General features: G+C 41.2%; 1 protein-coding gene across 1 annotated transcript in view; it reads right to left on the reverse strand.

Annotated features, from left to right (window-relative positions):
• LRP6 (LDL receptor related protein 6) overlaps nucleotides 1–11,853 on the reverse strand; it is a 260,426-nt gene that overhangs the window by 100,714 nt on the left and 147,859 nt on the right. The window contains exons 4-5 of the mRNA XM_019515963.1: nucleotides 4,600–4,796; nucleotides 3,684–3,815 (exon numbers count right to left, since the gene is read on the reverse strand). Of these exons, the coding sequence (XP_019371508.1) occupies nucleotides 3,684–3,815; nucleotides 4,600–4,796 (329 nt within the window). The remainder of the gene's footprint in view (nucleotides 1–3,683; nucleotides 3,816–4,599; nucleotides 4,797–11,853) is intronic.

Genomic DNA, 11,853 nt, shown 5'->3' on the forward strand with positions numbered 1-11,853 from the left:
GGGGGGGGGAGGGGGGAATCTTAAATTCAAAGTCATCTTGAATTCAGGTAAATGCAGTAGTTCATCTCAAGTTGCAATGGGGCCTTGTGGGGTAGCAAAGGGGGCCACCTGCACCCTCCAAACCACATGCCCACCCTGCCATTGCTTTCCCTACTATAGCAGTGGGGGAGCAAATTTAAGATGACCCTCTGATAATTAGATTCTAATTATCTATTGTATATTTTCATTCTAATGCATGGAAATATCTAACAAATTTATAATTTTTTCATATACAGAACCTAATTTTGGGCAGGGGCATCTTAAATTTGAAGTCATCCTGGATTCAGCTAAATGTGGTAGTTCATCTCAAGTATACTTCCCACATACCTCAAGCAGTCGTATAAAATACACTATATAGTTGGACAAAACAACAGAATTGGGTTCATCTGGTGCCTGTCCTATTATGGAGGGGGAAAAAAAATCCCAAAGCATCTTACAGAATAGCAAGCTACGGTTATGGTCAATACATAAGTGGCAGCAGAAGCTACATCCTCAAATATAGTTCTGTCAGCCTTGGACATTACTGATGAAGTAATGATTGGCCAGAAATTAGTTATTCCCCTTCTCTTCTCTTTGAACAATGGGGATTTTTGAACTTCTACCCAGACACTGGTGGAGTGTTAGCATTGGATACAAGCCCAAGTTCCCGTTAGATAACTATTTTCTATTGTAGCAGGAGTAGGAATTAAAGGTGACTGCCCAGCCAATATTATCAGTCACAAGGAGAATAACTCATTTGGTGCCAAGCTCATTCGTCACCCTTTCCTGAAATACTACAGTGAAAACTGCCCAAAACAAACAAAAGAAAAGTTATTGTTCTGAACAGTCACAAGGAATGGAAAGTTCCTCTAAGGTGCAATTAAAAAAAGAGAAAAAAGAAAAGAAAAAACAACTGTAGGAAAAAGAATACTTTGCAATAAACTGAGATTATTAAAAAATGCTAGGTTGTCATGGAAATGGCTCGATGGGGGTCAGCCAGCCTCACCTCTGGCTGCAAGGCTCATTTGTCAATGCCAAACCACTGAAGAACACCACAAACATGCACACAAAATTCATCCTCCAAATCCTTCCCACTCTCATCTAGCATACTGGGAAAATAAAGTTCTTTTCTCTGCAGAGGAATTCCTATCAGTTAGAAATGCACGTATTTAGTTTTGGAGCAAGCGTGCTCTTGTTCAGATCACAACTAGAAGACAAAACTCTTGAAAAGAAAACAGCACTCTCTTCTTGCCTCCTTTCACCACTCATCTTTTCTCTGGCAAAAAGTCAGATTATGTTACACTTCTGAAACTTTAAACTATTCAGTGTTTTAGTTCTCTTTTAGCACAACTGGCATTAACTGAATGGATCTCAGGATTAAATTCTCCACTCATTTTTCATCTATTCCATTACCTTTTGTTCCTCCAGGGCAGCCATATTTAGCAGGCCAAATACAAACTGAAAAGGAGAATATCAATTTACTTAACCAATGTCACTAAGAAGCCAAAGAAAGGAAGTAAATCTGTTTTTGCTTCTCAAAGCTATTTGAGGGGAACTTTGCTGACCTGCTCTGTTTAACTGCAATGGTCTTTGAGAGCTCATCATTTTGGCATATTGCTACTGACCAAAGAAAAATACTGTAACACAGAGATAGCCCTAAAGGGGTCAGTTCTTTTTCAGTATCTTTTTCACCTACAGCAACCCCTCAGAAACAGGTCACACAATTCTTAAAGATACTTTATTGTTTTATAATCTCTAGACAAATCATGTCTCAGAGCTGGATCATATCCAGAGATGATTTTCAGGACTCCCTCTGGAATTCTTCTTCCTGAAACCATTTCTGAGCGGATCATCAGACACAAGGTGGATCTATCACAGCTAGGAAGAGCAAGACCTTCATAGGATGAAAAACAAATTTTGAGAAATATTTTTGTTGGGTACATTTCAACTGCTGCTCTAGTGTTGATTAGTGGCATTATGCAGTATGTACTGGCTAAATAAATGGATTTTTAATTGTTGTTTTCCATTTCATTTTGTAGAAGTACCTGAGGTGATGTAGTGGCAACGTAAACTGTGAAACATAATGGCACATGTCATGCAAGCATCTTTACAGCATATTCCCTGTACAGTGCCTGGCACTTCACTGAGAACAGAGTGAAGCATTTCTTTGATGCAAACCCGTTTACGTACAAAGTTGTGTTTCCCTGAACACAGCAAGAAATCAAATCAGCAGGAGACAGAATCTTGCTCAAAGCTCCAACTTCCTTTCCAATGAATAACCTTTGCTAGCTTTTCTAAGAATCACATCCCCAATGCCTACTCTGACCGTGTCCTTAGGTTTTCAGCCTCTACTTTTCTTTCATAGACAACAAGCTGTCATAAAACTGTAACCTGTGAATTTCCTCTGCCCACATGTCTTACACATAGCTTTGTTTTGGGTAGTGACATGTGTCTGCCTTTGGGATGAGGCCCCTATTTTTTCAACTATCTGATTCCATAAAGAAACTTATTGCGTCTTCTACAACTGTCCCAAGTGAAGGGTTACAGCTATGTGAAACCCATAAAAATATCATTTGTCCATTCTCCTAGCAAGGCTGAGAGAAGTACAGTTTCTGCATGTGTTGGTAATCTTTTACAGTTCTATTAGGCTAATTTAGAACCGCTGTTTTGCCTTTCTATGTACAAGAAGCAATTTATTTTAATAAGGTTTTCACAGAAATCCCTTGCTGTGTTCAAGCAATCAGAGAAAGCAACGGAACAGAGTGAAGACAAAAAACGCTGAAAAGTATCCAATATGGTAGAAAATTATTTTAAATTAAATACAAAAAATATTCATAATAGTACTTTAATTATTAACATTTTTCAAATGATTTCTATTGAAAAATAATTCTAGCTGTGTCATTTCCTCATTTTTCCTCTACCTTTTCCAGTAGAGGCAGTCAGCATTAAACAGGTTGTTTTACAAGAATTAATTACCTCCCAATATTATTTTGCAGCTGTCTGACATGACCATCATCACAGATAGCAATTTCAACAGAGCACTGCAAAGATGTGGACTTTCCAAACTTGACAGTCTGACACTACATGCCCAAGTCTATATAGAAATTGTTAAAAGCTGTCTAATTTTCAAAGGCTGAGCAGTTAATAGTTCTCAACCCAGTCACCATGGCCAGTGACTGTTCTACATCTCTGAAAATGATACTAATTTCAATGCCTCAAAGCTCATTCAGGTGCCTCAGTGTATGCCCCCAAGTTCGAAAGCTGGGGTCGGGGAAGTGAAATAGTGTCTGTGGTAGAATACAGAAACTCTTTAAAATACACTCCTATTTTCATTTGCTGGATCTTACTACTCAAAAGGGGCAAAAATGACACCATCTATTCCTTAGCCAGGAGAGCAGGGCTTCTTTTTTTGAAAATCAGGGGACCGTTAAACAGAAGAGCCCTTTAATAAAAACAATTAGAAGTTTTCCAGGCATAAGCAAATCTTTAGAGAGCACAACACTTCCAACCTATATGTGCAAAAGAAAAATCATTCCGGTATACTGTTTCAAACCTCTCATTCCCTGCCTCCCCCCCACCATGCACTATCTAATGAACCTGACACTTTTCTGTTCTGAATTGTATTGAGTTCATTCTAAAATAATCTTTTAAAAAACAAAGCCTACCATCTTTGCAGGTCTTTCCATTCTCCAGGAGCTGCACACCAGTGGGACATGCACACTGATAAGAGGATTTGGTAGGAGACATCAAACATAAGTGGGAGCAGCCACCATTATTAGTTCCACATGGGTTTGTTGCTGTTAAATATAAATCACACAGATTAATGCTTTTGATAACTAATGACCTCACCTCATGTGTCAAGACGTATAAGGCTGCTAAGTTGCAAGAGTCATTGACAGCAAAGTGGATAAAGGAGGAAGTGATAAACACAGAATAAGCAAAAATTAGTTCCAAGTGTTGAGTATGTAATTACTGCAGCAAACTGCATGGACACATACAGGCTTCCCTTCTCTGAGAAACAGCATTTAGCTTTAAGTGGTACTCTTGCTTCATCTTTGCTTTTGTGTGTTTCAAATACTTCTGAGCAGCAAAGTGAGAAGGACCAGGTATACAGACACACAATGGAAGCACAAGAAATTCACCAAAGGTTTAGGAGGGTGGTTATTTCATACAGCTACTGTTATCTGACACCACCAGGCAGAGTAACTGATTTCCATTCAAGAACGTGGCCTTTTGTACGTAATGCTCAAAAGGAAAAAAAAATTACAAATACCTCATTGCTTAAAGTACCAGCAAACAAAGGTAGGGAGGGAAAGAGGAATAATACAACATGGTATCAGTATAATGATCAGAGGAGGAGGAGGAGGTGGAAGAGGAAGGGAAGACATTTAATGGATGTTAAAGAAAAAAGTAAAGAATACTCTGTGCCCCTTTGGATCTTCCCCTCAATTTTCTGCTTTGGAAATCACTGCATCACTCAGCTCCCTTAACTTTCCTGCCACTACTAGGCAGAAAGATGTATTAAAGACTTCTACAAATCAATTCCACGCTGCAGTCAGAAAACAAGGGAAGGCAGCTTACCATTTGGTTGCCTCTGCTGGTTAAAAGCGTGGATGTCCATTGGCGAAAAGATGTTTGAATGTACTTCGTGGAGGTGCTCCCCAGAGTACTTGTTGCAGGCCAGGATAGAATGTGTATTCCAGTCAGTCCAGTACAGCATGTCTCCAAACAACGTCAAGGCAAAAGGATGTGGAAGGGAGCCTTTAACCACTGCTTGCCTAATAGAGTTCAAAGAGTTATGGACATGTTCAGACATGATTAAAAGTGCTATGGTTTTCTTCTGCTTTTTACATTTTGAAGTGAAGGTAGCATTTATTTTAAAAAGTTTTACACTGACAGCACTGCAGACCAAAGTTTTCTGTCTATCCATAGACAAAAATACATTTACAATATATCTGACATGAAGAATCCATTTCTAGACTTGGGAGAACTATTCCACTGGCATAGGCCATTTTACTGATGCTCAGAAAATCATGAGCTGCTAGCTTTTATGCGTATCAAGCTCCAAAACTATTTCTTGATACTACTAGTCTAGTATTTGTACAGCACAAAATCTTACTAAGGACAGAGCATAATTGCAAGTCAGGCCACAGAGGCCAGACTGTAACCTGCAAGTAAATAATTTCAGTCACTTCCAACTTTAACACAGACTTAGAATTGATGCAGAATTAAATCCAGTTACCAAACACGGGGATGATCTGTCTCTTCTGGATTTATAATTTTCAGATTTGCTGTAGTGTCACACAGTTAATTTAAGTGTTTAAATACTAAAATTAAAATTATAATAATTTATTAAGAATGGTTGTTTTAACTTCTTAAAACAGGACCATTAGCAGTGTCTTCTACTGAGCTTCCTCACTAGTAATGACATTTCTTAGCAAGGTGGCCACATTGTTTACCATGTTGCCAGTCTTCAGAACCGGCATTTGATATTAATTGGTGGGAAATGCAGAAGTGGATGGAAGCTTGGGCAACAGCAACCATAAGACGACTGAGTTCAAGACCATGAGGCGAGAAAGACCCTGGATTTCAGAAAAACAGACTTTGACTTACACAGGGAACTGGTGGTTAGTATCTCCTGGGAGGCCAATCTAAAGAGGAAAGGAGTCCAGGAAAGCTGGTTTTACTTTAAAGAAATCTTACCAAGGGCACAGGAACAAACCATCCTCATGAGCAGGAAGACTAGCAAGCATGACAGAACACCACCTTGGCTTAACAGGGAACTCTTCAGTGAGCTAAACACAAAAAGGAAGCTTACAAGAAGTGGAGACTTAAACAAATGACTAGGGAGCAGTATAAATGTAATCAGAAAGGCCAAAGGGCAATCAGAGTTGCAGCTAGCAAAGCATGTGGAAGGTAATAAGGAGAGTTTCTACAAGTATATCAGCAATAAGAGAAAGATCAGGGAAAGTGTGGGTCCCTTATTCAATGGAGGAGGCAACCTAGTGACAGAGGATGCAGAAAAGACTGAAGTACTCAATGCCTTTTTTACCTCAGTCTTCACAGGCAAAGTCAGCTGCCAGACTATTGCACCTGGCAGCAGTTTGGGGAGGAGGTGAACAGCTAACAGTAGTGAAAGAATTGGTTAGGAACTATTTAGAAAAGCTGGACAAGTACAAGTCTATGGGACCAGATGCACTGCACCTGAGGGTGCTGAGGGAGTTGGCTGATGGAACTGCAGAGCTGCTGGCCATTGTCTGAAAACTCAGGACAGTTGGATGAGGTCCCAGATGACTGCAATAGTGCAAATATCTTTAAGAAAGGGACAGAGGATCTGCAGAACTACAGACCCTGACCACAGTTCCTGGAAAAATCATGGAACAGGTCCTCAAGGAATCCATTTCTAAGCTTCTAAGCACTTGGAGGAGGAGATGATGAGGAACAGTCAGCATGGATTCACCAAGGGCAAGTCATACCTGACCAACCTAAATGCCTTCCATGACGAGATAATTGGCTCCGTGGATGCGGGGAGAGCAGTTGATGCGATATACCTTGACTCTACCAAGGCTTTTGATAACCATCCCCAACAACATACTTGCCAGCAAGCTAAAAAAGTCCAGGCTGGATGAATGGACTGTAAGTTGGCTAGAAAAATGACTGGACTGTTGGGTTCAGAGAGTAGTTATCAATGGCTTGATGTCTAGTTGGCAGCCAGTACCAAGTGGGTTGGTCCTAGGGCAGGCTTTGTTCAACATCTTCATCCATGAGCTGCAAGATGAAATGGAGTGCACCCTCAGCAAGTTTGCAGATGACATCAAGCTGGGACAGCGGCTGGGAGAAGACACGGGGGGGACAGACCTGTATATATGCTGCACAGTAGTAATAGGATTCACAGAGATGTAAACAAATTGGAGAACTGGATCAAAAGAAATCTCCTGAGGTTCAATACAGATAAGTGCAAAGTCCTGCACTTAGGATGAAACAATCCCATGTACCTGCACAGGCTGGGGACTGAATGACTAAGTAGCAGCTCTGCAGAAAAGGACCTGAGCATTACAGTGGACAATAAGCTGAATAACAGCCAGTGTGCCCTTGTTGTAAAGAAGGCTAACGGCATACTGGGCTGCATTAGTAGGACCACTGCCAGCAGATCGAGGGAAGGGATTATTTCCTTCTCTTTGGCACCGGTGAGGCCACATCTGGAGTACTGTGTCCACTACAGAAAGGATGTGGACAAGTTAGAGAGATTCCAGCAGAGGGCAATGAAAATGGTTAGGGAGCTGGGGCACATGACTTCTGAGGAGAGGCTGAGGAAACTGGGCTTATTTAGTCTGGAGAACAGAAGACTGAAAAGGGATTTAATAACAGCCTTCATCTACCTGAAGGGTGGTTCCAAAGAGAATGGAGGTAGACTGTTCTCAGTGGTGGCAGATGACAGAAAAGGAGCAATGGTCTCAAGTTACAGCAAGGGAAGTTTAGGTTAGATATTAGGAACAACTCTCTCACTAGGAGGGTAGTCAGGCACTGAAACAGGTTACCCAGAGAGGTGTGGACTCTCCATCCTTAAAGGTTTTTAAGACCCAGCTAGACAACCTTCCTACCTCTGGCAGCTCTAGGAGCTTGAGAGAGCAGGAGTTGGGGAAGGAAAGGGTTAAAAGGGTTCAAAAAGAAGAGAAAGTAGAGAGAGCAAGCAATGCTCTATCCCATGGCTAATATAAAACAACTAGCGCAGGGGTCAACTGGGGATATGTGTATCCCCGGGGGTACTTGAGAAGGCCCTAGGAGGTACATGTGGATGGGCAGGGACAGAGCATAACCATGCACCATCCCACGCTGCTATGCTGCTCTGCGTCTGGCCGTGGGCCACCCTTCCCTCCACCCCTGCATCCAGCCACCGGGGGTACACTGATCCAAAAAGGTTGAAAACCCCTGAACTAGCAAATTGCCCATCAAGATTGATTGGGGGGGGGGTGCAGAGATGGAGGGGGGGAAGCTTGCTAACCCTAACCATAATTCCCCCTCCCCACCCCCGGTCCCACTGCTGCCTCCTAGGAGCAGGGTGGGGGAGAAAGCTTGCCCCGCTATCTTCTCCTGCCAGTATCCCACACAGCTGCCTCCGAGGAGCAGGGCCAGGGGCCAGGTCCCCCGCCCCACCATCATGGTGGCACTCCGCCGTGCCACCTCCTGTCTGAAATCCTCTTGGAACACTCTGATTGGTTGTTTCAGTAACCAATCAGAGTGCTCCAAGAGCATTATGGACAGAGAGACAGATGGACTAAGCCCTTTATTATATTAGAATTGTTTAGTATGATCTTCTTTAAGAATTAAAAGGTTTTGGTTTTGGAAAGAGGTGGGAGATATGGGGGGGAGAATGATTCACAATTATTACTTATGAAAGGTACTGACTAACCTGACAGTACCGGAGAGTGATAACTTATCTTTAACTACTGTGCATTACTCACATTAGGGAAGATTTCCCGCAATGTCCTCCCAGCATGCTACACTACCAATATTTGTGAACTTCACATAAGAGTAAAACTGGTAGTTGGGTCTCAACAGCCATGGTGCCCTGGGCAACCTTGTATTTTGGTACCCTAAGTCAGCAGTGCTGCTGCAAGCAGAGGCAGAGAAAAGTGGGCAGGGGTGGGGGGTGTAGTCTGGCAGAGAGGCAGAGCAGCACGGTGCACCAGGCAGGCAGGCAGGCAGGCACTGCTGTTGCTGTGAGGGAACAAGGTAGGGGGACTGGAGCAGGTACCACCCTGCCCACAAGTGCCCAGCCCAGCTCTGCCTGAGCAGCAGCTAGAGGCAGGGGGTGGGCTAGACTGGGCACTATTCCTCTTACCTGTGGCAGGGATTGCCCAGGGTGCCGCAGGGTGGGGAGGACAGCACTGCTGGGAGCGCAGGCTGCTCGTATGTGTGTGAGTGCACATGTGGTGTATCCATGACCATGGTGCCCAGAGCAGTCAACTACGTTTCCCACCCATAAGGCTGGCCCTGTTGATGGCAACTACTTCCAGCCATCAAATTATCAGTGCATGCTTTATCTGAACAAGTAATGTGATGGAAAAAGGCAACATATCTCATCATTGTTCCACTAAGTTATTTGATTCAACTGCAGTAGTCAACTGCTACTTCTGGTCAAAAAGACATAGCAGAGATATGAGAGCGCGAGTTGAAGAGGGCAGTTTTATTAGCCCTGTAGACATCACTGTGCCTTCAACACCACATAAATCAAGTAAATGTTTAATGGCCCTAAACAGATAAAACATCAATAATCTCCCCTAGTATAAGAACTACAGCAACACACTTACACTGAAAAACTTTAAAGGTGGCTCTCATTAAAAATGTTTACAATGCCTATTCTGTTTTAACTGGGAAAGGAGGGGGAAGGAGAGAGATGGGGAAAAGAGAGAAACTGAACTTCTGTGAAACTGAATTCCACTTATGCTGTATTTCACTATTTCCTGACTACAGCTGGTTATATTATCAGCATGGTAATCAGACGCACAGTAAAATTAAGAACAGATTGTACTAAGAACTGTGCTATTGCCTGTAGAAAATTCCATTCCAAGTTAAACTTCACATTATTTTATTTTCTTAAAATGCCGACATGGTACTTTGTAGGGAAATGGGATGAGAAGAGACATTATATGGCCACAGAACTTCAAAAGCAACTGAAAGAAATAGTGTTTTCTGGTTAAGCATCTGCCTACCTTATACTGAGAGCAAAAAAACCCCTCTTCCTCCTGGGGATTAAGGCATCTTTTAAAAAAAAAAAAAAAAAAACCAAACAAGTATATGGCACATTTTGTACAATCATGTTGTCTACTCGTGAAAAAAACTAAAGAATCTAAACAGTAAAATTTGCAGAAAAATGGCCTTTTTACATTCACAGGCATGATTGGAACTTGGAATTCTATAATTCTCTCTACATTTTGCCATCAAACCCAGAATCCAAATTCCAGTTTAATTAATACAATCTGTTAAAGACAAAAAACATATAGAGACTTTAAAATAAAGACACTAACTAAAAACAGAATTAAGGATGGGATTTCTCTAAAATTTCAAAGGGAAAATAAATAGACTACAATATGCAGTATAATAATAAATCTAACTAGATTATTGCACAGCTCCTTATTAAAAAAAATTACCTCGCATCCACTTTATCTTTAAAAATCTACTATATCTTTGTGATAACACTTACTCTACCTAAAAATTTGATTCCAATATGTCCAAAGCATATTAGGTGTCTACAGACACATTAATCTGTATCTCTCCTAATTGTTAAAATTCCATCTCCACAGCACCAAAGACTCCCTCTTTTATTTATATAACATATAACTTATTTGTATAGATTTAGATTAAAGGTTTCCAGAATAGTATAATGAATACTGAAAAAAATCTAAATTTTCATTCAGTCAAAGCAACATTTTGCCTCAGTTCATTATCTGACCATTCCAGAACATAATAGGACAGCTAGCAATTCTCCTGAAGCACAGAGCTAAAAAAACCATTTAGAGAGAAGGTCAAAAAAATTGCACAATAGAATTCTGGGCTGAAAAAAATTTATTGACAGAGGGAATGGTACAGTCACAAATTGGTAATCATTTTTCAAAGATCTTGGCTGAAACTACTCTATCAACAAATATAGCATATAAATGGAGAATATTTGGATATTTGGTGGCATATATATTTGCATTCCTTTTTCTCCATATTTCTTCTTGTAGTAGCCAGTCTTACCAGAGGACTGGTAAGAATTTATGCTACCTGTATGTATAATTCCCCCTCTCAATACCTTCTCTGAGAATCCTACACGTCACCTTCTCCCAGCTGATCAGAGAGGACAAAACCATCTCTGCAGTTAAATTTCAAATGCAAATGTAAGAGGGAAAAAGAATCTAAGGCCCAATCCACATACCATACTAAAGGCTTGATTAACTAGTTAATCACACCTTAAGTGGTCACCCAGCCACAAGTTCAGTCAATTAATGGCATGATAAAAAGAGGAATAAGCTGGCAAGTTATTCCTAAAAATTTATGTGGTAACTTTGTAGCTGCTTCTTACCATGCCATCAACTGAATGTGTAGCCAGGGACCCCCATGGCTGGGAGCCCCATCAGCTGATCGGCACTTCCCACTGAGGGGGAGCCTGAGGACTCCCAGCTGTTGGGGCACCCCACACCCCCCCACAGCTGGGAGACTATACCTGCTGCACTAGATCCCACACTAGATTTCATCACACCTTTACCTCAATGTGCGGAGGGGCCCTAAAGAATCATCCTCACTACTACAATATTCTATATTCTAAGGGGCAAAAAGTATAAAAGATAGTTCAGATTATTTAAAAAAAACTGACAAGTTGATGCTATATTGCACACATGCTATATTGCGGCAAGTGGCCACATGGCAGAACTCCCACTCCCAGTGCTGCCACACCCTACACACCCACCCCTCCACATACCCTCACACACAACTCCCCACACCTCAGACACCCACATGCTCAACCTGCCACACCTGCACTCACATATCTATATATAAAGAAAAAAATGAACTTGACCTTCTTTCCCAAATGATCTGAAAGCACTACAATACAACAATTATTAGGATTAATTAGCTTCTAACTGCTAATAATTCCTGTTTTCCTATCATCCCATAATAGAGCCAACCATGTAAAGACTATAGAGCAGTAGTCAAAAATATTTCACATAAACTGTACAGTATTCTGGGATAACTTAAAATTTGTATTGGAAACTGGCAATCAAAGTTACAAAATAAAACCCAACAAATATCCATTTCCATATAATAAACTTACAGAAAGAGTTACAGTAAATGATC

The sequence above is a fragment of the Gavialis gangeticus genome, unplaced genomic scaffold (assembly GCF_001723915.1).
Source record: "Gavialis gangeticus isolate Ggan-Ray unplaced genomic scaffold, GavGan_comp1, whole genome shotgun sequence".
Taxonomy (NCBI): Eukaryota; Metazoa; Chordata; order Crocodylia; family Gavialidae; genus Gavialis; species Gavialis gangeticus.